Raw genomic sequence first — 26,555 nt, 5'->3', positions numbered from 1 at the left:
TAGATTAAAAGTCTCTTTTTTGTCCTCATCCCACACACGTACACTTTGTCCCTTCCATAACAGTACAAGTTCATCAACCAACGGTCTTAGGTAAACATTAATGTCGTTGTCTGGTTGTTTTGGGTCTTGGATAACTATCAGCATCATAATGAACTTCTACTTCATGCACATCCAGGGTGGAAGGTTGAACATACATAAGGTCATAGGCCAAGTGCTATGACCACTACTGAACTCACCGAGTGGATTGAATCCATTTGTACTTAAACCCAACCATATGTTCCTTGCATCTTTTTCAAAATCGGAAAATTCTCTATCAACTGTTCTCCACTGGGACCCATCAGCGGGGTGTCTGATCATTTCATGTTACTTACGTTCTTCTTTGTGCCAACGCATCAACTTTGCATGTGGCTTATTTCTGAACAAACGCTTCAACCATGGTACTACAGGGAAATACCACATTACCTTCGCAGGAACTTTCTTCTTGATGGCCTGCCCTCAACATCACCAAGGTCATCTTGCCTGATCTTATAATGCAGCACTTCACATACAGGACAAGCCTCCAATTTCTCGTATTCCTCACTGTGATAGAGGATACAGTCATTAAGACATGCATGTATCTTTTGTACCTCCAAACCTAGAGGGCAAACAACCTTTTTTGCTTCGTACGTTGAGGATGGCAATTCGTTCCTCTCGGGAAGCATGTTCTTTATGATTTTCATTAACTCATCAAAACTCTTGTCAGAAACTCTATTTTTTGCCTTCCATTGCAGCATTTCTAGTGTGGTACCCAACTTTTTGTGCCCCTATTTACAATCTGGGTACAACAATTTCTTATGAATATGATCATCTAACATCCGCTCGAATTTTTTTGACTCTTTCACATTCTCACAGTCCTCCTTCGCATCTTGCAACACCTGACCTAGATCATTGATAGAACTTTCAGCCTCGCCCATCTCTTCTTCAGCCTCACCCATTAGAGCATCTACAAAGGCACCTCCTTAAATCCAGTCAGAAATATTGTTGTCTTCTTCTTCTTCGTCATCATCATCCATCATAACTCCTCTTTCCCCATGCTTCGTCCAAACAAAATAGTTAGGCATGAATCCAAAAACTATGTATGTGGACGTGAATTGTCTTTCTAGATGAGTAATCCTTCTCATTTTTGCAATTTCTACATGGACAACAAATGAAACCGGACGGCGGTTTGTTAGATTCTGCCTGATTGATAAAACCACGCAACCCATTAATGTACTCTATGGAACATTTGTATGCGTTGTATATTCATTATCAATCTATCTACAAAATATTACCGAAACCAAAGATATTATGATCATCCATACAATTATAAATGAAACATAAAAAATATAAAACAAATACCATTAAACTGAAATGTTGCTGAAAGTTAAGATAGAAATACAAAAATTTAAATTTTAGACCCAAACAACATGATACATTATGAGAAACTTGAATGTTGCTGAAAGTTTAGATAGGAATATACAAATTTAAATTTCAGACCTAAACAACATGATACACTACGACAAACCATTCACTGAGTACAATCTGGGAGGACTTTAACCATCCTTGGGAGGCGAAGACGAAGGTTTCGCTGACCCAGCCTCATCCTGTGGTTTATTTGTGCCTCCTGCAACGGTAGTACTAAGTGGACCTGAAACAACTAGGACTGGTGGTGGAGCATAACGACCACCAAAAGGAGGTTCCTAACCCGCCGCAACAACATCTTCATGATATCTTTGCAAATAATGAAGCATTGCTTTCTCCCACGTGCTCATTTTCCTCAGTTTATCATGAGGGCCAACTATGGTTTTCCCCTTGTCACGACAGGAACGGCGATCCTCCCCACCATCGCCACTACCTCCAGCAGCAGAAGCCATCTCTATGTACCACAATTTATTTAGCACATATTTGCAAATGACTAAACTATGAACGAATTATATATTTTCTCCACAATTTACTTAGCTCATTCGTAGCATACAAATGAAATTTTTCTCTATTGTAGCTTATTCTAAAAATGATTAATTACGTATCTCTATTTCATCTTATTATCTCTATGTACCACAATTTATCTCGCTCACATTTGCCATAATTTATTTAGGTCATATTTGAAAAGTACTAAACTATAAAATTATAAATGAAATATAAAAAATATGAAATAAATACCATTAAACTGAAATGTTGCTGACAATTTAGATAGAAATACAAAAATTTAAATTTCCGACCCAAACAACATGATATTCTACGACAAACTCAAATGTCGACGTCACATATCACAGGCTGGCTTTGGTCTAATGCGATAGTGACTTTCTACAATACGTGAAAGGAATGCATTGTAAAAACTTTGTGGGGGAAGTGTTGGAGGGCTGAGAGCTTGAAGATGCAAAAGCTTGTGGCTTGGAGCGGGTTCCTGGGATGGTGCGTATTTGTAGACCGGATCGGAGAGGAGTACTGGACTACTAGCTCAAACATAACATACAAATGAAAAATATGTATCTCTATTTCATCTTATTATCTCTATGATTTGCCATAATATATTTAGCTCATATTTGAAAAATACTAAACTATACCATTATTTCTCTACCCTCATGTCAATATCTTTGACTAATACAAAATAATATTAATTCTTTTTTTAATTCTGTAGTATACGAATTAGCTAGATATTGTAGCAAAAATGTTGAATTAGCTAGAGAATATAGAAAAATTCTTGAATTAGCAAGCAAGAAATTTACATTATTTCCTACAATTTGATGACGTAATTGCTAAATTAACATGATGTAGTTTTCACTTATTTTTATACATTTCTAAGAAATAACATAACTTTATATAAATTCTACCTACTTAAAGAAATTTTTTCTAAGTTAACATTATTTCCTACCATTTCCTAAAATTTCATATAATTTCCTATACAAAATGGTGCATATATTTAAAAAAATCACAAATATGAGCTCAAAAAATTTCTTCATTGCAACTTATTCTAAAAATCACAAATTACTCTAGCTCTAAAGCATAAAACTTAGTATACTAACCATGTATCAAGGGAGGATGAAGTTTCTAACCTTTAAAACACTTGAATGAGTGAAATCCCCAAGAAATGATTTTCAATCCAGCAGCACCTCCCCTACGGTGCCATGGATAGGGTGAAGCTCGAGCTGTGGTGAATGGCTCGGGCAGGAGAAAGGAGGTGGATTTATAGGAGGAACTTTAGTACCAGTTGGAGGCACCAACTGATACAAAAAGGTCCACATTAGTACCGGTTGTTGCTCCCACCCGGTACTAAAGGGGGGTGGCTGGCATCAACCGGTACTAGTATGCACCATATTATTACCGGTTGGTGCCCCCAACCGGTACTAAAGAAGGTAACTTATTAGTACCGATTGGAGGCCTCAAATGGTACTAATGTGGACTTTTTAGTACTGGTCGGTGGCAGCATGGATACTAAAGGGCCTCATGGGGCCACCTGAAGAACTAGCCGTTAGGCCTAGTACTAATGTGAGGACTAATGTGAGCATTAGTACCGGATCAAAATACAACCGGTACTGAGCCTTGGGACGAATGCTCAGTTTTTCGGTAGTGTTGGCACCGGTTAAATCCTAGAATAAATCTAGAAAAATGCATGTACTTGTACTGGGTGGAGGACTCGAACTCGGATAGGCAGGTTACATCACAAGGAATCTTGTCAGCTGACAAGGCACATGTTGTGACTTCGTTAATGACAAGATCTGTCAGGCCACTTTCTCGGAAATGCTTACAGAGGTTGAGTGTTCCTGCGTGTGTCCATAATGACGAGTTTGTGCGTCTATTTATAAGGGTAACTCAGAGTAAGTATATCCTTCTGTGCCGTGTTTCAAAAAATGGATGATTTCAATCAGCCAGCCAATTAATTCATTTCAAAATAAGAAATATAATCGGCGAACTTTTCCTTCTGTATATTTTTTTCCTTTGGTTGTTGATTAGCACTGAAATTGACTCTTTGATTATGTCGTGACATGCATGCGCTTCAAACGTGATCGTAACACTTTTTAAAACATTATGTTTATATTAAAAATATTTTTGAGGAAATTTTGTTTAAATATTTTGTACGAGTTGATATACGAAAATTCTAATACATTATTGTAGGATTTGTAGCACCTATTTTTAACAATTTTTTCCAGAAAGAAATATGACATAGTCAGCGGTGGTTAGATATGAAAATTTGAAGTTTTGAATCGCCTGCTCCATCATTAGAGCAACTCTAAGAGTTCCCATAAATTCTTCCCCAAAATGAAGTATTGGGAGCAATACTAATATGTTTTTCCCCCAAAAAATATATCAACCCACAGCAGAACGCTAAAAACTATCCACTAATAATTCAAAACAGACCACGTCATCATAATTGAACCTATTATCTTAGCCACCGTGTGGTTCAGCCATTGTTGCTCCGCCGGAGCTCTCCACTCGGGATTCGGGAAGGCTAGAGAAATGCTACACACTTGCTTACGCCGATCAACATTCGATGGTGGGAGAAAACAGGCGACGTGGCCCAATGACATGCTTGAGCTTGGCTCAGGTTTCGTTATGAAGAGATTGGTTTGCAGTTCTGAATTTTCTGATGAACACCATCTATCACTTGAGCAACTCGTCTGAATTCAGAATTCACGGAATGGGAAGGGCGTGTGTCTCACCAAATGTATTTACTGAAACTGCTAGCTGTATACCGAACGACAAGCTACTCGACCTTGCTGCCGCCTTCGTCAGCGGTCTCGTCGGCGAGCAGCCCGGCGCGGACGTCCTCGATGTCGGCGGCGTCTTCAGGTACCGTGGTTGATCCGTGGGAGCTGTCAGGTGGTGGCGGCACGGGCACCAGGAACTCGACCCACGTGTGCCTCTTGGCGTGCTCGACGCCGTAGTACAGCGCGACGCCGGCGGCGACCACGACGACGTTGACAATGACGGTCCTGGCCGACGCGAGGCACATGACGGTGGTGATGAGCGCGACGGGCGGGACGCACATGGCGGCAGCCCCCGCGGTGCCGACAGGGATCCGGTATGGCCTGGGGAGGTCCGGGTTCTTGGCGTGCAGCTTGATGAAGGCCGCGAACATGACGAGCATTCTGAGCCCATAGAGGAAGTTGATGAGGAACTCGATGATCTCCTGGAAGCTCATGAAGGAGAGGATCACCACCCCCGTCGCCGAGCACAGGATGCTGAACGTCGGTGTCCCGTGCTTGGACCTGCAATCGTGAATTCGCAATCGACAAGAAGATTCGATTTTTATCCATGGAGGAATGCTTCACATTTCGCCACAAAAGAGAAGCATTTGATTTCACCTGTGGGCGAAGATGGCGGGGATCATGACCATCTCGGCCATGCCGAGGAGCTGGAAGGAGTCGCTGCTCATCTCGGCCTCGAAGAACCCCGTCGCGCTCATCACCACCGTCATGTGCCTCGCGTCGGCCAGGACCATCATCGTCAACGCCGTCATGGTTGCCGCCGGTGTCGCGCGATACTACAGCGTCGAGCACGCCAAGAGGCACGCGTGAGTCGAGTTCCTAGCGCCTGTGCCGCCGCTGCCTGACAGCTCCCACGGATCAACCACGGCGCCTAAAGACGCCACCGACGTCGAGGACGTCCGCGCGGGCTGCTCGCCGACGAGACCGCTGACGAAGGCGGCAGCAAGGTCAAGTAGCTTGTCGTTCGGTATACAGCTAGCAATTTCAGTAAATACATTTGGTGAGACACACGCCATTCCCATTCGGTGAATTTTGAATTCAGACGAGCTGCTCAAGTGATAGATGGTGTTCATCAGAAAATTCAGAACTGCAAACCATTCTCTTCATAACGAAACCTGAGCCAAGCTCAAGCATCTCATTGGGCCACGTCGCCTGTTTTCTCCCACCAGCCGATGTTGATCGGCGTAAGCAAGTGTGTAGCATCTCTCGAGCCTTCCCGAATCCCGAGTGGAGAGCTCCGGTGGAGCAACAATGGCTGAACCACACGGTGGATAAGATAATGGGTCCAATTATGATGATGTGACCGGTTTTGAATTATTGGGGGATAGTTTTTAACGTTCTGCTGTGGGCTGATATGTTTTTGGAGGAAAAACTTTTTAGCATTGCTCCAAATACCTCATTTCGGGGAAGAATTTTTTGGAAAACTCTTGGAGTTGCTGTTAGACCCAAAAATCTGAACCGAGCTTTTAATATAAGGAGTTTCTGCACACCGCTGCTACCCTAAAATCACTCCTCCATGATCTGAAACAAACCGCTCGTCATCTTAAAGCGTTTTGCTTTTATCACCTTCCCTTGATCCAATCTGGTAGATCACTGATGGTTGGAGAGCTTTTGCGGTGATACCCAACTATGGTAGGTTCGAGTAGATCCATGACTACGGCACCTCTAATGCATCGGTTATCTTCACAGCGTCACCAGGTACGATGCAAATTAAACCCCTTTCCCATCACTTATATTTCGCAAGAGCAACTTCAAAAGCTCCCTTAAAATAACCTCAAAATCTTATTTAGGAGAAAATAAAAAAACTTACCTCCAACAGCTCCCCATCCTTCCCGTAAAAATACGAGGACGCCAAAAACACCTCCGTCACCCCGCATATATGTGCGAGTTTGGTTCTTCCCCAATCGCCCCCGAACTGCTCGCGGACGTGGTACGCCTCACCGTTTCCTGTAGCGGCTCTATGGGTCGGGGCCCAGCCTCTCAAAGAGGCAGCTCCTAGGATTCGCTGGCGTCGCGGCTGTTCAGGTCCAAGGCGTAGATGGTGCCACCCGCGTCCAAAACGTCACGAACTTCTTGGGCGATTGGAAAGGAGGGGTGGCGGACACCAGCCGCGTCGTAGCGTCGAAGATGAAGCTGATGTCCATGGTGTGGTAGGTAGAGTAGTTCAGCCCGAGGATCTTGGTGCCCGCGGCAACGAACTCCGGGAGCCCTGCTTGTCTGCCCAGGCGGACGACGAGCTGGCGGTGTCGGAGACGGCGAGCCCTTGAATCCACGTTGTACTCGAAGTCGAAGTGATCTTGAGACCCCAAGTAATGCATCTTGTCCTCGGTGGAGGTGGAGCTAGAGCTTTCAGAGTCGGAGGAGGAGATGGAGATGGAATGTTCGGAGTCATCAAAGGAGATGGAGCCGGAGTCTTCGGAGTTCTCATTGGAGGTGGGATTTGCTGAGGAGGAGATGGAGATGGAGTGTTCGGAGTCATCGAAGGAGATGGAGCCGGAGTCTTCGGAGTTCTCATCGGAGGTGGGATCTGCTGTGGGCAATATACCACAGCCCCTCAGGGTCGACTACGTTGTAGTCGATATAGGTCGTTGCAAGGACGAATCATCGGTCGGTATAGAGTTGTGCCGACCCTAGCTATAAGTCGTTATAAGTAGCGTCGGTATAAATCTATACTGACCAACGCATCTATACCAACCAACAGTCTGATGCACGCTATAGAAATAACGACCAACAATCCAACGAGATCTATTGAACTGAACACAACATATATTTACATGTTTCTATATGAAATTGCTTGAAAATTGTTCTATCACCCGTGCTTACACAGGCATCACAACAGGCATCACAAGATCATAAGAGTGGGAACATATTGCATCGATTCATTGAAAAGCATGTACCATTGGTATTATGTCATCCATACATGATATTAAGTCATCCATACATAATCTAGTAGTCCGACCAACAATGTCACATTGTGTTTCAAACTAACTGAGCAACAAAGCTAGCTCACAGCCAAGAATAGTACTACAAACTAATCAACAAAGCTCACAACCAGCATGAAGTCTGCATCTATGAGCAAAACAGCCATACAACCAAGCTTGCAGCCATTTAGGTCCACATCTAACAACAGGCAGCATGAAGTCTACATCTACCATTTGAAATCGATCAAAATACAACAATTCATTACAACGAGCAAGCTTGCAGCGATACAACCAAGCTCGCAGCCATTTAGGTTGAGTGCAAAATATTTCATCTCCATGGACTCCAAAACAACACAAAAATCATGAACACTTGCAATCGGCTTCAAGGGACCCTCCTAGCATTTTTCTAGAACTGCCTGAAAGTCAATATGGCATGGAATCAGTGACAATTTCCAACAAAATAATAGAAAAAGGAAATGTCATACAATCACTCAAAATGCTACCAGTGTCATACTTATCTTAATTAGCACAGTACAAGGTCTTGGGAAAATAAAAAGCTACTATTCTATTCAGATCGATGCTCATCACAGGTGATCTTGATTGTTTATTCATTAGAGCAGCACCTAACTAAGCATAATAGTGTAGTTTTTCACTTATGTTCACTAGAGCATCACCTATCTTAATTAGCACAGGATAAGACCTTGGGCAAACAAAAAATTGCTATTCTGTTCAAATGTTCATCTTTAGCTTATATACGTGCCAACATATTTTGTTAATAAGTTAAGTAAAACATTGATCTCATCTATAGAAGCTGGACATATTATATATGGATTTTTGAAAGCAGAATTCAGAATAAATACATGTAGTACCCTGGAAGGATTTTGATGCCTTTCTAACCTTCAATTAGAACAAATATCATTAGTTAGAAACATGGTCAATCACCACAGATGAAAAAAATAAACAAAGATAAGTTCAGGTTATTACTTTTCTATATGACCATGCAATTGACATCATTTGAGCATCAGTCATAGTGTTCATTTCAGCATAAGGTGGAGGCAGAATTGCATCCCTTTCAGCACTAAATTCACAATAACTTCACAAAAATTACTTTCCAAGTACCTGACCTCCTACCATGGTGTTTGGATTAGTTCAAATAATCGTTCCCTTAGTCACAGGTAGATCAGATCTTAACATTGTATATAATATCACCTCCTTTCCAACCTAAAGCAAAAAATGGCACTTATGAAATAAATCAACATGTAGAACCACTATGAAATCAGAAGTAGAAACTTCATATGATGGATGAGAAGATTACAAGTTCTTCATGTGACGAGCGAGTGACATCATTCCTTGCAGAGGCTGCTGGGGCAGCACTGGTGGGGCTGCATTGTTGGGACTGAGGAGGAGGCTGCACTGATGGGGCTGCAGAACGTCTATTTTAAGTAAGAATTCATCCTCATCGGAATGATCATTGTTATCTGAACCATCATCTTCAGATTGAGCATCATGATTTTCCTCATCAATATGTCTTTTGGACCTTGGGCTCTACATCAAGCATTAGAATTGTAAGAATAAATCAGCACAAAATAAATCAAACATCAGAATTGAACAATAGAATCACCTGTGAATAGGGTCTTGAGTTAGAACCATTCTATGAGAGGAGTTCCGCATTATGCCTTGCCATCCTTTCCTCTTCATGGGGTTTCTCCATTTCTGCTATGCGTCGTTCTAAAGCAGCTTTCTCACTTTCAAGCTTTTTACAAGCCCGAACTTCCATTTGAAGCCTTGTTGGTGTGTAAGCCCTCAACCTAGGGGTACCAACCTCTTGGGGAGTTGGTCCTAGACCCAAACCACGAACACGCCTTCTTGGCTCCATTTGTCCACAAGCAGCAGCAAATGTGCAAGTATTAAATTAATTTTGAAACTACAGGTACTGCTCCTACAGAGATTTAAAATGCCTATGTTGCTCCATTTTTCACATAACAAAATTTACCACAAGAAGCTAATGGATTAAACCTTAGATACCTCATGTCTGAGCTATCAAGATACTTCACTTTTACCATTCAAGCAAAAATCTAAGCAGCCAATATCCTTTATTAAGAACAACATCCCCACTGAACCAAACTTGGCAATAGGAGACTAATTATCAGAATGCACAAACGAGCATCCAATAGTTATAAATCATCCTCAATGAAATATCAATGAACACATAGCAACCAAGAGGAATGCTAGGATTGAACCTTCAGTTGGACAAGTGTTGGCCGGATCAGGGTGGCGGCTTGTAAGTTGGGGAAGAGGCAGACTCTTCGTCGTGGCCGGCTTGGGGAAGTGCTGCTCGGGGTCAGTGTACTTGGTGCGTTGGCGGCATCCTCCTCAGGGCTGGCACGGTCGGAGCCGGGGCGGCACCTGGCTGTAAATTCGGGTGGCGCGGGATGGTGTTGGGGCGGTGCTGGGATGCAGGTGTAGAGCAGCGCCGGGATGTAGGTGTGGGGCCACGTTGAGATGGAGGTGCGGGATAGTGCCGGGCTGGAGCGGTGGAGTGGATTGGGGGCTGCAGGTCGAGGCCGCGCCGTGCTGTGCTAGACCTGCGAGTCGTGTCGCGCCTGTAGGTCGGGGATTCGTGGGGTGGAGGCAAGCTGGTGGTGGCAGCGGGCACAGGAAAAATCGGTGGTGGAGGGTGCAGGTGGCGGTGGCGGTTTTTTGAGTTTGTGGTGGAGGCACAACGTGGGATTTTGGGGGAGATGCAGCGCGTGGAGGAGGGGATTTGGGAGAGGTGCGAGCGTGCGGAGGGGATTTTTGGGAGAGCAACGAGTGTGGGAGGAGATTTGGCATCGCGTCAGGTGGAGATTTGAGGGAGAGGAGCGCGCAAGGGAGATGGAGATTGATGGGAGTATCGGCGGGTGACTAGGAGCAAGAAAGAGGTGAATTGGACTTCACACTGGCTGGTGGAGCTGTTGAGCAAATTTTGCGCACGAGAATGGGCCGGAAGCGTGCGCGGATGTAAATGGGCCTTGGTAATATATACCGACGGACGGTTCGATGTATAAATTACACTGTGTTGACGGATGCTTCAATGTAAAATCCAAATGTTTATACCAACAAATGATTGCTAGGTATAACTTGAAATTCCGACTAACGGTTCCTAACAAATCTATACCAATGAACGGTTCTGCAGCACATTTTAACTTATATCAACGCATGTGCGACAGTATTTTGGGGTTGTGGTATAGTGGGGATGACATGATTTTTGGAGAATAAATTTTTTTTGTAGAGCTCTTGGAGTTGGCCAAGTGTCCTCCCTATCTTTGTATTTCTGCAGCAATCTGTTCGTGTTGGAACATCGCCGAGGACGGGCTGAAGATTTGCGAGTTCCAGTAGTATCGTTGTCAAGATTAGCGGATCAAGACTACAGCTAGTAAATTTCTTTTATGCGCGTAAGGCTTCGTATGGTGGCGTGAGAGGACACGGGGTTAGACTGGTTCGGGCAAGGAAAGCCCTACATCCAGTATGAGGAGCTGCTCGTGTTACTCACGCTTGGTCTGCAGTAGGGGTTACAAACAGGCGAGAGAGGGAGATGGTCCCAAGTCTCTTGGGTGTGCACAGATGCTCTAGAGGTGAGTGTGAGGGTTGTGTTGGCTTGAGAGTCCTCTCCGGTACTGGGGCCCCTGGTTCTCCTTTTGTAGCTCAAGGAGGGCTCAGGGTTACAGGTGAACCGGGTGTGTGGAGAAGTAAAAGAGATAAGCTAAGTAAAGTAAATACAAGGAGAAGGACCAAGTCCCCGGGTCGCCGCCTCCTGCTCCGGCCTTCGGCTCCTGTCAGCGCGTCCACCGGAGGAGGGCGGCTGTCTTCGGATCCTGTCGATGATCTTCCTGGCGACTGCTGCCCCCAAGCATGATGATGGTGTTCGGTCGTGGCTACTGTGCACGTTGGGGGAGACAGCTGACCCTTGTTGTCCTGCTTATGGCCCGCGGGACACGGACGTCACGTCCCTGTCGCCGGATATGCGAGGCGCGAGAACGGGCGGCGCTCCCTCCTGTGCCGGGTGGCGCACGCTATGAGTGCCCTATGGCAAATCAGGGGGAACCGCGGCCACTGTAGCCTGTGCGGTCGTGGCTACAGTGTTCCGCCCGGGTACTTGTGGCGGGTCACGTCGAGGGGTGCGGGCGCCTTTCTGCGTGCCAGAGCCGCGGTGCATTTATGGTAAGATCGGTGAGGGGCCCACAAGATCCGTGGCCTCGTTTGTCATTCTGCGCCCGAGGTGGACCCTTGTCTTATGGGCTCGGATGAGTCCGACCCCCTACGCCCAAGGTCGGGCGAGGTGGAGCCTTGCGGTGAGGGGTTGGGCGGACCCGACCCTGGGACCGGGGGTCGGGCGAGGCGGAGTTTCGCCACCGAGGGGTTGGGAGTGTCCGACCCCGGGGCCCTGGGTCGGGTGAGACGGAGCGGGATGTTCCCTGCCCATGCTGGGTCGGCGGCAATCGTCATTACCGCAGGCGGGCCTGGGCCTTCATGATTTGTTGTTTTAAGGGGCATTAGGAGGTCGTTAATATTTCCCCCAACAAGTAGATCCGCGACTACTACGCTGCCACCATTGCGTTGGTCATATTCATGGCTTCACCAAGTACGATCCAAATTAAACCATTTCCCATCACTTCTCTATTTCGCCAATCGTCCTGCTTATCTGTCTTTCTGCAGCAATTTTGTTTCTGAAATCAAGATGGGCGTGTAATTAGATGATCTCTCAACCTTGGTGGCCCATTGTTCTTTAATTGTTTACGTATCATTGATATTAATATTTTTCTATCCAGATCTTTATTCAATCTCTGGCCTGTTCGCTTCACCTTGTTCAGCCAGCTTATCAGCCACCAAACAATGTTTTCCTCTCATAACAAATTAGCCGTTTCAGCTTTTCAGCCGGCTTATAAGCTGAAGCGAACAGGCCCAAAGCATGACAAAGTTGGCTGGGGCGATGGAGTTAAACAGATTAGTACTAACTGTGCCTGCCCTTTATGTTAAAGACAAGGGAAAAATAAATAAATTTTGAGTTATGAGCAAGATCGTGAAGAGTCTCATCAAGAGTTTGACTTGCAATTCTTATAAGCTGGTCACGAACATTCTGCTACTATTTTGTTTGGCTTGACAGAAATAATTGTGTGGGTAATCCCCTTTGCAGAGTAGTATCTTGTGTTAGTTTGGCTATTCTAGTCAGATTCTTCTCGCCGTGAAGATCAAATTTACTTTGTCTTGTTTCTGTTGAGAAAAAAAAAGGCATTATATTGCAGCTATACTAGTGTTTGCGTCCTTTGCAAAACAGACATCTTAATGTTGATGCTTTCCCATGAGAATTAAGTGCTAATTGCTTGTGATTCATTCTGTTAATACTATACTACAAGTACCGGTAAGTTTGCTGAACAATCAGTTTCGTACTGTTAGTGTTGTTAAGGTCCTATTAGTTGTGGTTTGTCAGTCAGTACCTACATTCTATTTCTTAAAATATACTCTAATTTCTGTCGGGCAACACTGATGGAAGGGACCATGGCCATGAAGATCAGGAATTCGGGATTATGACGCTGGTGGAGAATACTGTCCAAAAAGATGATGAAGATCGAGGAAGACTATGGTCATGAAGGCGATGCTAGTGATGACCTTATTTGGTGACGAGTAAAGGATATAAGGTTTAGTTTTGTCCAATCGATGGATCGGAGGTTGTACGCAACAAATGTAGTGTGAGATGCTGCACATTAGTGGACAGCTTATGTTATGCCTTATAAACAATAATGTTGTCTCTGTCAAGTATTTTTATTTGAGCTATGGTAGTGTGTTTTTTTGTGTTCAAACTTGAGAAACTCTGCAACATTAAACTGCTAATTGTCATCGTGCATACTTTTTTTTTGTTCCATATGTTTTTCAGAGGTAGCTGACAAGTAGAGAAAATTTCTACACAAAAGCCGGCAGTTACAAAAAATATACATGGCCAACAATGTTTAATGCCCGACAGTTACACTAGTAGCCTTCCATGCACCTCCTTTTATCCCTATTTAAAGTTGGCTCAGAACAAAAGGGGGCACGTCACGGTAGGCTGGAATGAGGCAGAGATTTACTCCCGGTTGGTATTTGCAACCAGGACTAAAGGCTTCCCTTTAGTCCTGGTTGTAGCGGCTAGTATCCTGGCACCGACAGCGGCACTCTTTAGTCCCGGTTGGAACCACCAACCGGGACAAAAGTGCAACCCTTTTGTCCCGATTAGAGTTACCAACCAGGATAAAAAATTTACTCCCGGTTGGTAATTCTCCGGGACAAAAGGGTTGCGCTTTTGTCCCGGTTAGTGGTTCCAACCGGGAGTAAACTTCAATCGGGACAAATTGTGTTCCTTTTTATCCCGTTTAGAATTTTAAACTGGGATAAAAACTCATCCCCCATTTAATCCCAAGACCTCTGCCTTTCTTCCTCCTCCAGCCCGAGCCAGTCCACTCCACAAAGATAGAGAGCTTCACCTCCTCTCCATGGCGCCGAAGCAACCCTACAGAAGGTGCTGCCCGAATTTTTTTCCCTCATTTCCGTGGGGATTTCACTCATCCAAAATGTTGTGAAGGTTAGCTACTTCATCCTCTTGTTATGCTTTGTTTTATGCTTTAGAGAGGGAGAAAAATGAGTTTGTTTGTCAGAAAGAGGGAGAACGAAGAGGATTTGTATTTATACATGTTTTTGAGCTAGAATGCGATGGATAGTTTGTTTGTTATATACGATTCGTATTAGTTAAAAATAACTTGGTGTGTAGAATGGAGATGGATAGTTTATTTGCTAGAACGTGAAGTAGAAAATGGAGAGGATTTTGGGCTAGAATGTAAGGGAGAATGAAGAGTAAATGTGAGGTAGAATGGAGAGGATTTCAATATTAATTATGAGAAAAAAATTAGTATGTCATATGTGTCATATATAGTATGTATCCTTGTAGCAGTTTAAGAATGATGCTACCCTTATCTAGACGGTTTATCTTGTCAAATTCAATATGGTTTTTCAAATCCGTACTTATTGAACTTGCATACCGTGTTCATCTCTGCGAGCATGTTCTCCGTCGAGCGGCAACAGACGTTAAGGAGGAGCTCCGATTCTATGAGGAATAGCAGCAACGGACGTTGTGGAAGACTATGTCCCCTTTCTCGTAGAATCGGAACTCTTCCATTACGAAGTATGGTGCCGCCCGGTGGAGAAATGCTCGCCGAGATAATTATGGTCTTGAAGTTCAACAAGTTCTGCTGTGCTAAGGTATGAATTTTTGTACATAGAGATGGCTTCTGTTGTTGGAGGTAGTGGTGATGGTGGGGGCGATGGTCGTTCCTCTCGTGGCAAGGGGAAAACCATAGTTGGCCCTCATGATAAACCGAAGAAAATGAGCACATGGGACAAAGCAATGCTTCGTTATTTGCAAAGATATCACGAAGATGTTGTTGCGGCGGGTCAGGAATCTCCTTTTGGTGGTCGTTATGCTCCACTGCCAGTCCCAGGTGTCACGTCCACTTAGTACTACCGTTACAGGAGGCACAAATAAACCACAGGATGAGGCTGGGTCAGTAGAACCTTCGTCTTTGGCGCCCAAGGATGCTTAAAGTCCTCCTAGATAATACTAAGTGGATGGTTTGTCATAGTGTATCATGTTGTTTGGATCTGAAATTTAAATATGTGTATTTCTATCTATATCTAAACTTTCAGCATCATTTGCAATACAAAGTTTGACATGCTTTCAATCATGAATAGCATGTAGATAAGTCATAAAGCGTATCAAATAACCATCAATAGGCACGTAAAGATGAATTCTGATGCAAAACGAAAATGACACACTTATTTGCAACAAGATAACCTAATATTTGTAATCATTGAAGGATGAAGGAACAATACATTTGAATTGGAAAAAAGAACAACTACCATATAACCTAATATTTATAACGTTGGCAAGATATTAGAGACTTGCATACTAAAAATCATATTAAAATTAACTGCGTACAACAGAAATAAAAAAAGAAAAAATACGTAATCTATTTTCATGCGTAATCTATTTTTCATGCGTAATACGATGTAGATGGACCGACAATGGATGTATAACGCGGACAAATGGAGCAAGATGTTTATTGATGGTTTGCATTATTTTCTCGAAGTGGCCAAAGCGAACAAGTCATAGAACATGTTCATATGTTGTCCATGCTTCCAATGCAGTAACAAGGACTATTCTTAGGCTTCCTGGAGGACTATTCACAGCCACTTGTTTAGATACGGTTTCATGCCTAACTATTTTGTTTGGACCAAACACGGCGAAAGAGGGGTTGTAATTGAAGACGGTGAAGAGGAGGAGGAGGATGACAATATTCCGGTATGAGCTACAGGCCAAGCTTTTGAAGATACTACAATGGGCGAGGCTGATGAAGATGAGTTTGCAGATGATGGCCCTACTGATGACCTTGGTTAGGTGCTACGGGATGCACATAGAGATTGCGAAACTGAGAAGGAAGCAACAAAGTTGCAGCGCATGGATGATCACCAAAAATTGTCGTACCCAGATTGCTAGTAGGGCCACAAAAAACTGGGTACCACACTAGAATTTATGCAATGGAAGGCCAAAAATGATGTATTCGATAAGGTATTTCAGGGGATGTTGAAAATTGTCAAGAAGATTCTTCCCAAGAATAATAAATTGTCGTCCACAACATATGAAGCTAAATAGATTGTTTGCCCTCTGAGGTTGGAGGTTTAGAAGATACACGTATGCCCCAATAACTGTATCCTCTATCGTGGTGCTGAATATGAGAAACAGGATGCTTGTCCCGTGTGCGAAGCGCTGCGGTATAAGATCAAATGAGATGATCCTGGTGATGTTGAGGGGTAGCCTCGCAAGAAGAGAGTTTCCGCGAAGGTGATGTGGTATTTCCCTATAATACTATGCGTGAAGCGCTTGTTTAGGAACAAGGCGAATGCTAAGTTGATGCGATGGCACAAAGAAGAACGTAAGCAAGATGAGATGCCGAGACACCCCACGGATGGGACCCAGTGGAGATCAATTGGTAGAGCATTCCCAGAATTTGAAAGTGATGCAATGAACATAAGGTTTGGTTTAAATACTGATGGATTCAATCCATTCGGTGAGTTGAGTAGTGGTCATAGTACTTGGCCTGTGACTCTATGTATGTTCAACCTTTCTCCTTGGCTGTGCATGAAGCGAAAGTTCATTATGATGCCGGCGCTTATCTAAGGCCCAAAACAACCCAGCAACAGCATTAACGAGTACCTAAGACTGCTGGTTGATGAACTTTTATAGCTCAAGAAGGAAGAAGGTGTACGTGTGTGGGATGAGGATAAACAAGAGATCTTTAACCTATGAGCATTGTTGTTCATAACCATCAATGATTGGCCTGCACTAAGTAACCTTTTGGGACAGACAAATAAGGGATATCGGGCCTGCACCCACTATTTAGACGACACAAACAGCATGTATTTGAAGCACTGTAAGAAGGTCATCTATATGGGTCATTGTCAATTTCTCCCTGCTCACCACCAGCTGAGAAAGAGTGGGATACATTTCAAAGGGGCGCCAGACGATCGTAAAAAACTTGCACACCATAATGGAAAAGCGTGCCTTTGAGATGATAAAGGATGTAAGGGTAGTCTTTGAAAAGGGTCTTGGTAGCCAACCTGTTCCGAACGACGATAATAGACGTGCACCCATATGGAATAAGAAGTTAATATTTTGGGAGCTACCTTATTGGGAAATCCTAGAGGTCCGCAACGCAATAGACGTGACACACCTGACGAAGAATCTTTGCGTGAACGTGCTAGGCTTCATGGGTGTTTATGGGACCTCAAAAGATACATTGGAAGCATGACAGGACCTGAAAGCCATGCGGAATGAGATGACCTACATCCAAAAAAGAGAGATAATGAACAGCATTACTTACGTCCTGCCAGTTACACTCTTAGCAAGGAAGAGAAGGATAGCATGTTTGAATGCTTGAATAGTTTGAAGGTCCCGTCTGGGTACTCCTCGAATATAAAGGGAATAATAAATATGAAAGAAAAGAAGTTCACAAATCTCAAGGCCCATGACTACCACATGTTGATGACCTAGTTGTTTCCGGTTGCACTAAGGGGTGTTCTACTAGAGAATGTTCGATTGCCACTCGTAAAGCTATGCATGTTTGTCAATGTGATTTCGTAGAAGGCAATCAATCCATCCAAGCTAGCAAAGCTACAGAACGATGTGGTGCAATGTCTTGTCAGCTTTGAGTTGGTATTTCCACCATCCTTCTTCAATATTATGACGCACCTCCTGGTTCACCTAGTAAAAGAGATTGGTATTCTCGGACCAGTATACCTACACAATATGTGGCCTTTCGAGAGGTTCATGTCAGTCCTAAAAAACTATGTTCTTAATCGTGCTCGTCCAGAAGGAAGCATCGCCGAGGTATTTGGAACAGAGGAGGTGATCGAGTGTTCTGTTGATTTTATTGACTCAATTGACTCGATTGGGGTTCCAACTTCACGCCATGAGGGGAGGCTGCAGGGAATGGGCACCCTTGGAAGAAAATCAAGTTTGAGCAATGATACTGATTTGTTCGACAAGGCACACTACACTGTTATGCAATAGTCATCCTTTGTGGCTTCGTATATCGAGTAGCACAGGCGGATGTCAGTTTCCAAAAACCTGATGAAATTCGATGCCTGGCTTACATGTCATCACATGGAAACTTTTCCTTCCTGGTTGCGCCAACAACTTATGGGTAACTCTGAGATTCACCCACAGCTCGCTTGGTTAGCCAGGGGATCTACTAGCACAATCGTGAAATTACAAGGCTACGAGATAAATGGTTATACATTTTACACGAGAGCCTAGTTCCAGAAAAGCACGAACCAGAATATTGGTGTCCGCATAGATGCCATAGAGGAGATATGGGAACTCGAATACGGACCGTTGTACATCCCTATGTTTTGTTGCAAATGGGTGAAGCTAACTGGCATAACCAAAGATCAATACAGAATGACAATAGTGGACCTGAGCAAAACTGGATACAGTGATGAACCATTCGTACTTGCCAGTGATGTGCATCAGATTTTCTATGTGAAGGACATGTCTAGCAAACCCAAGAGAAACCCAGAAGAGCCATGGGAGCCAAAGCGCCACATAGTTTTTTCAGGTAAAAGAAAAATCATGGGAGTCGAGGACAAAACAGACCAATCAGATGATTATGATCAGTTTGATGACATGCCTCTATTCGCTGTTGAAGTTGACCATAGCATCTTGCTATCCAAAGAAGAGGCTCCATACTTACGCCGCGATCATGATCAAGGAACTTTCATGAAGAAGAAAATTTTTAAAGTTACATTGTAATGCGCTAAATTTGCTTCACCTTTATGTAAAGTTACATTGTAAAGTTCTATGATTTCATGTACTACTTGATACAATTTTTAATTTAACGTATGTATGATTTCATGTGTGTTTAAATTAGTTGCGGAGAAGATTTATTAGATCAATATGAACAATGTTAACCACATACATAAATTGAATTTTTTGCGCGTTGAAATTATTTAATTGAATAATTTCTTAATGATAGTGATGCAGTAAAATAATTATTTTACAAGCTAAAAGAACTGGTATAGAATTAATGACTCATTTAAATTTATTGTAAATATACTTACTAATTTAATATATTTTTGCATGTTCGAAATATGTAAAGTTTTTATTTCTTGTATCCTGAAATCCAGTGAAAACATAAAAAAAATCCATTTCCAAAAAACAGGCGGGAGATGAAAAATGGGAAAAGGCTCTTTTGTCTCGGGCCCGTTTTATCCCGGTTGCAAACTGGAACCGGGATGAAAGGGTATTTTTCGATTCCCATCCGGAACGTACCATTTTATCCTGATTCGAGTTTGCAACCGGATAAAAGGGGGGGCCTTTTGTCCGGGTTGCTATTCGCATCCAAGAAAAAATCCCCCTTTAGTCCCGGGTTCAGTTACGAATTGGGATAAAAGGGGAGGGGGATAAAAGTAACGGTCATCTTCTACCCCCTCACCACCCTTCAACACTTAGGCAAATTTTTCACTGCCGCCAAGATCCGCGCCCGTCCGCCTGCTCCGTCACCACCCGTCCGCCTACTCCGTCACCGCCCGTCCGCCTCCCTCACCGGCCGCCGTTCTCCTCGTCGCCCACCACCCCTTGAGCCGTCACTCGCCGCACGGACTGCCGCCTCCTCCGTCGCCCTGGCCCGTCGCCTCCTCCATCGCGCCCCCTCGTCGCCGTCAGCTCCGTCCTACCGCCTTGTCGCGGCATTTGTCCTCGTCGCTGCCTCCGTCCCTATCGTTGCCACTGGCCTCCTCCCTTGTCGCCGCCTCCATCCCCGTCGTCGAAGATGGCCTTTGCCCTCGTCACCGCCGCTAACCTCCGCCGCCCCATCCTCCTCGTCCTGTGCATTGCCACTCCGCCACCCTGGTCGCCGTACGGCCCCCTCCCCCCGTCGCCACCACCGTAACCCTCGTCGGCCCTAGCTCCGCCCGCATGTACGGCGGGGCCCTTGCTGACACAAGCCACTGGCTTGCTGACGTAAGGGCCCTTTTTTAATTTTTAGTTAGAAAATCAATAGAAATTTGTAGAAAATCAGTAGATTAGTAAAAAATCAATAGGAAATTACTATTATTAGTTGAAAATCAGTAGGAAATTACTATGATTAGTAGGAAATTAGTATAATTTAGTTCAGATGCTTAGTATAATTTTGTATAACTTTAAGAAATTACTATGTTTTATTATAAATGATTTGAAAATTAGTAGAAATTCATAGAAATGCTAAACACTTATTTAGTATAAATGCTTAGTCTAATTTTGTATACATTTAGTATAAGTTTTATTACGTTACTATGATTTAGTACAAATGCTTCAAAAATTAGTAGAAATTTGTAGAAATTTGGTAGAAATTCTTACAAATTACTAGAAATTTGTAGAAATTTGGTAGAAATGCTTAGAAATTTGGTAGAAATTCTTAAAATTAGTAGGAATTAGTAGAAATTTTCTAGAAATTCCAATAAATTTGTATAAATTTGTATAAACACTTCAAATTTGGTAGAAATTAGTAGAAATTTGTATAAACACTTCAAATTTGGTAGGATTTAGTAGGAATTAGTAGAAATTTGTAGAAACACTTCAAATTTGGTGGGATTCATTCAAGACTTTCTTGTATGGTTTCATGTTATTTTATGATTTCATGTATATACCTTAACGTACATGTAACTATGGGTTCATGTAACACATTAAAGACATTTCATATAATTAAGTTTCATTCAATACATTCTTGTGTATTTCTTGTAAGTTGTCATGTAAGTTTTATTTTGTGTATGGTTTCATGTGTACGTTTCAATCAATTTGTTTTTTCCATGGTTGTTCTATAATTTCATGTATATACCTTAACGTACATGTAACTATGATTTCATGAGTGTTTAAAGTAGTTGAGATGGCAGACGACGAGACTGCAAGGTATCTAATGGAGCGGATTATTGCTGGTGATGCTAATGGTTCCAACCTTCCCATAACGTATACTAATGAAGAGGGTAACTAGGCGGACATGTTCCTCAACATGTCCGACTATGGATATGAAGAGCCCAAGCCCCAGGAAAACCTTGCCGTGGCAGAAGGTTCCGGTGATGGCAATGAAGAGCTCGAAGCCCAGCAAAACCTTACCATGGTGGAAGGTTCCGGTGAGGTATATATCATTTCCATTGTTTTACCCCATCTATAATGTCTTATTCGTTATTACTATATACTAATTAATGAATCTTGAACTGTTAGCCCTCTGGATCGACGAACCGTCAGAAGCCCTAAGGTCGTACAAGGGTGATGAATGGAAGGCTTGTCATCATGGAAGTCACAGAAGAGGATAGGCCGGTTGCTCCCAAAAAAGTGGCAAAGAAGTATGTGAGTCAGATCGAGGCAATCATAAGGGACAACATGCCCATCAGCATCTAGGAATGGAAGGGCAAAAGTACTAATCCATCCGTGCTCCCGGATACAGAAAAGAATATGTTGTGGGAAGATGTCAAGAAACATTTCACATTTCCCAAAGCATATATTGAAAAGGATGTGAAAGCGTGGATGCTGAACAAGATGACTACACAATTCCAGACATTCAAGAAGATGCTGGATGCCAACTACCTTAAGAAGGGCCGAACTCCGGATTTCGATGTATGGCCAAAGTTGAGGGACCACTGAGAGGAATTTGTTGAATACAAGTGGAGCGAAGACGGTGTGAATAAGGTCAAGACCAATAGTACAAATGCTGGTCAGGAGTACCATCATCATCTAGGGCCAGGTGGTTACGGCACAGCAAATCCTAGATGGAAGAAGATGGAACAAGACCTAATCGATCGGGGTATCGTACCAGCAACTATTGAATGGCCCGATCGACCAAAAAATTAGTATTATGCTCATGGAGGCTTCTTGAGCCAAGAGGATGGGACGCTGATCTTCAATGAGACAATACGTCAAAAGGACGAAAGGCTTATCAAGAACATTGAAGATACTAACGCTGGGAGGTTGAAGGTGGACCGAGAGAATGATGAGCTCACATTGGACCTCGGGAATCCCGAGCACCCAGAATGTTGCCGAGGGTTCGGGGGCGTTCCATGGAAGTTTGCTTTCCGAGGTGGCAGTGCCTTGTATAGAAGTACTCGGGCCATGTCTATACATATATGAACCTATAGGGTCACACACTTAAAGGGTTGGAAGTCCAATTCGGATGTGATCTAAATTGGACCAGGTTTAGGAGTACTAATGGGCTCGGACCCAGAGGCCCATTAGGAACCCCTATATATTGATGGGTGGAGGGCGCCCTAGGGTTCAATCCCTTTTCGCACCAGCAGCAGCCACGCCACACACGCCCTCACCTTTTGCAACTCGTAGACGTAGCAGTCCGACTTGCAACGCTTTCTCCCCGCACATGTGGATACCTTGGAGGTGTTGCATCTGCAGCACTTGGACGAGCCGCTGCACGAAAGCTCTGACAAGGAACCTGACGAGGCGACGACGGGCAGCGGCAGGAGGAGGGAGTCGTTGCACATGGACGAGCTGCTGAGGAGCTGCTCGATGTTGACGTGTTCGACTACACTGCGTCGATGTGTGATTGACTTCGCTACCCCGACGCGTATCTACAACTTCCGCACCTGTGCATCGAGTGGTAATCCCGTGATCTATAACGACAGTTTTTCTTGGTTTACGCGGTAGAAGTTTTTGTTTTGCACTAGCGTAGCCTACCTCGTATCCCAACACCCCGATCTGCAGATGCCAAGATTACCCGTGGACGAGCAACGGTTCGTTGTGGATGCCATCACGCAACGCACCTCATGTGAGCTGCATACAACACTCGGGAACCTCACCATTAAGGTATACTTATACATAATATTTATACAATCTTCTCAATCGATCCACGCCTCGGGATCGAAGTTTATTAACTTCTTTATTTCTGCTATATGTACAGGTGGCGTACGGGAGCGCCTTACCAATTCTGGCAGGGCAGACAAGCCATGGCATAGAGATTCCACCTGACTACGCCAGCGTCGGCCTAGAGCAGCTCACTGATAGCCAATATGAAGGCCTAGAGCTTAACCTCCCAGGAGGCGACGGGGAAAGGACACTAGGAGATATGCTTCACGGGATCATTCTGTGGCGCAAATGCTACATCATCATCCCCGGCCCGGAGGTATCTCCTCAGAGCTCAAGACCGCTCCCCGCAGATCCCCAGCAGTGACCATCTCCTCAAAGCTCAAGACCGTCATCTCCAACACAACCTGCTCCAGGACCATTGCTTCCTGCTCGATCAAGGTCTCCATCTCCACCATATCCTGGTGGTGGGAGCAACGACGACAACAACAACACCCCTCCCCGATCACCGTCACCGGGACTAAGAGCAGCCCCGAGAAAGGAACCTACAGCACCACTTAAGAAGTCGCAACCACCGCCTCCCAAGCCAAGACAAAGAAAGAAGAAAACAAAGGAGTCTGAAGTGACTCATGAGGAACGCTCGGAGCTAATGACTCATGTGGAACGCTGGGCTGAAATCCAAGCAGAGGCCAGGGAGTGGTTCAAGAAACAGGCTGAAGACAAAAAAAGGAAGGGAGATGGAGCCACCGCCAAACAGGCTGAAGCAAAAAAAAGGAAGGGAGATGGAGCCACCACCAGTAGATCGAAGAGAATTAATTTTTTATCAGGATGCAAGAAGGAGCCAAGAAGAGGATACCACTACTATCGAATTACGAACGAGCATTAGTCAAGGCTAATGAGAGGAAAAAAAAGAAAGGAAAGTCATCTTCTAGTGGTGCTGTCCCCGACCTCGGGCATCTACCAGAAAAGATGCTAAAAAGATAGAGCAATGCTCATGGATCAACAGGCACAAGTATTTCAATTCATGGAAGAAACAGGTATGCAACTTGATGAATGTCTAGGGCAAGTTGAGCTGCCAGCTGCACCGCTAGTTGAACTGAGATGGACCTTTGAGGTAGGCAAGTCTCTGGTAAGGCCTGAGTTGGTACGGAAGCTATCAACAAAGATGTACGAATTCCATCAATGATACATGAAATTGTCTGCCCACTCAAGGGAGATGTTCGGCCTTAAGGTAAAACCGATAGATTTTTACGGCGAAGGCGAGAAAGTACTATGGCTAGAATTCAAGGATATATACAAAGTGTACTATCATGATGCCCTGGACATCTCTCTGATCAGCGTCTGGGTTCTGTAAGTGTTCGTTTATCTACATGTAAATTTTGGCTCATATCATTATTTTTTGTACGTGTGTCACTGTACTAACTTTGTCTTCTATTTTATGTAGGATGCTAATTCAGACGTGCCGACAAGAAGCGTACCTCCATGTTGGCTTCATGGATCCATCCGTAGTTAACCAAAATCAGATACAGGATGCGCCGGACAAAACCTTGGTGGAAGTATACAATTTCCTAGACAAACAAAAATTCAAGGATTTCATACTACTTCCATACAACTTCAAGTAAGTGTGTGTATACCGCCTACTTTTATTTTCTTTTTCGTTACCTGATTAATGTTAGTTAGCCCTAATACATATGAACATTTACGTTTACGTATGCAGCTACCACTGGATCTTCATTATAATTGAGCCTGAAATAAGCCACATCACTATCTTCGATTTGTTGAGGAAAGATCCGGTGGAGTACCAAGACATGCAAGAAATGCTAGGCTTGTAATAATTCTGGACCTTTATCTCTATGCAAAAGTTTGTTTCCTAAATTTTCACCTAACACTATATCATTCATTATTTTAATCCACAGCGCATGGAGACAATTCATCAGGACACACAAAGGTCCATTCAAAGAAAAACTTACATGGAACACAGACCTCCCGATATGTATGAAGTCTGCACATTTTGTATTTTCTATAATACAAATATTTCATAACTTATTTTTTTCCCACTGAAGTGCTTAAGACAGGAACCTAGGAATAATCTATATGGCTACTATGTCTGTGAGCACATGCACAGTTTTGCGGGACCCAAGGGAAAGACGCCGCCGCACAAGTATAAAGTACGTAAAATAAAACTATAAATAGTTAATTATTTTCTACCTCCTTATATTTAATTGTTCGTGTAAAATTCACATGTTTCCAAATTATAGATGTTAAATATTCAACATGGACTCTTGAAGAAGGAAAGAGTAGCGGCAATATGTGAAGGTCTCATTGGATTCCTGATGGATGAGGTGGTAAATCCACAAGGAGAATTTTATTACGATGGATGAAATTTAGACGCTCCGAGCAACACCTTAAAAGATCGTAGATAGTTTGATTTGTATAATACGCTAAGATTTGTATAGTATGCTAAGAATTGTATATATATATATATACACTAAGAATTGTATATATAGTAATTGTATAAATACTAGTTTGATTCGTTTCAATACCAGTTTGATTTCATTATAAAAAAAGTCTCAACTACTAAAGGTTAACTAAAGAGGTACGTACATGATGCATGAAATTACAGGTGCTATGCAGGCGCCTGCATAGCGCGCGCCTGAAATTTCAAGCAGGACATTAGTCCTAGTTGGAAAACCCAACCGTGACTAAAAGGGGCTCCCTTTAGTCCCGGTTGGTAAAACCAACCGGGAGTAAAGGGCCCCATCCCGCGCCTGGTGTGGGAGGCCCTTTACCAACCGGGACTAAAGGGAGGCTTTAATCCTGATTGAACAACCTGGGACTAAAGACCACCTTTTGTCTCGATTGGTTTATCCCGGAGGGGAGATTTGCTCCCTACCAACAAGGAATAAATGCTAGTTTTCCACCGGTGTTAAGAAATTGACATTACCGATAGGTAAAACAAACAGTCAGGAAACGAATCCCCAACCTGAGTCATGTCGATCAAGCTTCACAGTTGCCGACAGTTCGGTAAGATACAGTCAGCAATAGATTTACCGACCACCAGTCGGCAAATGGGGGAATGCCCAACAAAGAGTGCCCGACGGGAGGTTGCCGACGGTATACGCTCGGCTATTGTCTTTGCCGATTATGGCCGATGGTTGAATAACTGTTGACCATTCTTATGATTCTAGTAGTGATTGAAAATGAACTTCGTGTCCATGAAGTTCCTTGGAAGCAGCTCTGGGATGGAGGACATGACGTGTGCGTAATATCGGGGTAACTTGGTGGCAATTTCACGGTGCTGACCCTCATGATAAGCAGCAGCCGATTCTTTTACTCATCAGACACTGCAAAGTACCATTCGTGTGGTGGTGGAGCTGTGGTGCATGGCTCCATCTACCAGGGTTCAAATCTTGATGTCTATCTGTTTAGATGTTCATGAGTTTAACAGCATTATATTGTGCATTCTGTAGTTGGTGTAGGACCAAAAGTTAAGACTCCATAATC

The 26,555-nt window shown here is 43.7% G+C and overlaps 1 protein-coding gene across 1 annotated transcript; it reads right to left on the bottom strand.

The window, feature by feature from the left end:
- Positions 1 to 4,530: 4,530 nt before the first annotated feature.
- Positions 4,531 to 5,698, bottom strand: LOC117856275 (probable polyamine transporter At3g19553). Its single transcript, XM_034738669.2, has 2 exons — positions 5,322 to 5,698; positions 4,531 to 5,225 (listed from the first exon to the last, which is right to left on the bottom strand). The coding sequence occupies exons 1-2, from the start codon at positions 5,474 to 5,476 to the stop codon at positions 4,721 to 4,723; spliced, it is 660 nt and encodes a 219-aa protein (XP_034594560.1). The 5' UTR covers positions 5,477 to 5,698; the 3' UTR covers positions 4,531 to 4,720.
- Positions 5,699 to 26,555: the final 20,857 nt, after the last annotated feature.

The sequence above is a fragment of the Setaria viridis genome, chromosome 5 (assembly GCF_005286985.2).
Source record: "Setaria viridis chromosome 5, Setaria_viridis_v4.0, whole genome shotgun sequence".
Lineage (NCBI taxonomy): Eukaryota > Viridiplantae > Streptophyta > Magnoliopsida > Poales > Poaceae > Setaria > Setaria viridis.
This window is presented reverse-complemented; position numbering and strand designations above follow the sequence as displayed.

Coding starts and splice junctions, on each gene's coding strand:
- LOC117856275 (XM_034738669.2), bottom strand. CDS start 5,476: ATGACGGCGTTGACGATGATGGTCCTGGCCGACGCGAGGCACATGACG. Junction 5,226..5,321: donor CCCGCCATCTTCGCCCACAG/GTGAAATCAAAT, acceptor TCACGATTGCAG/GTCCAAGCACGGGACACCGA.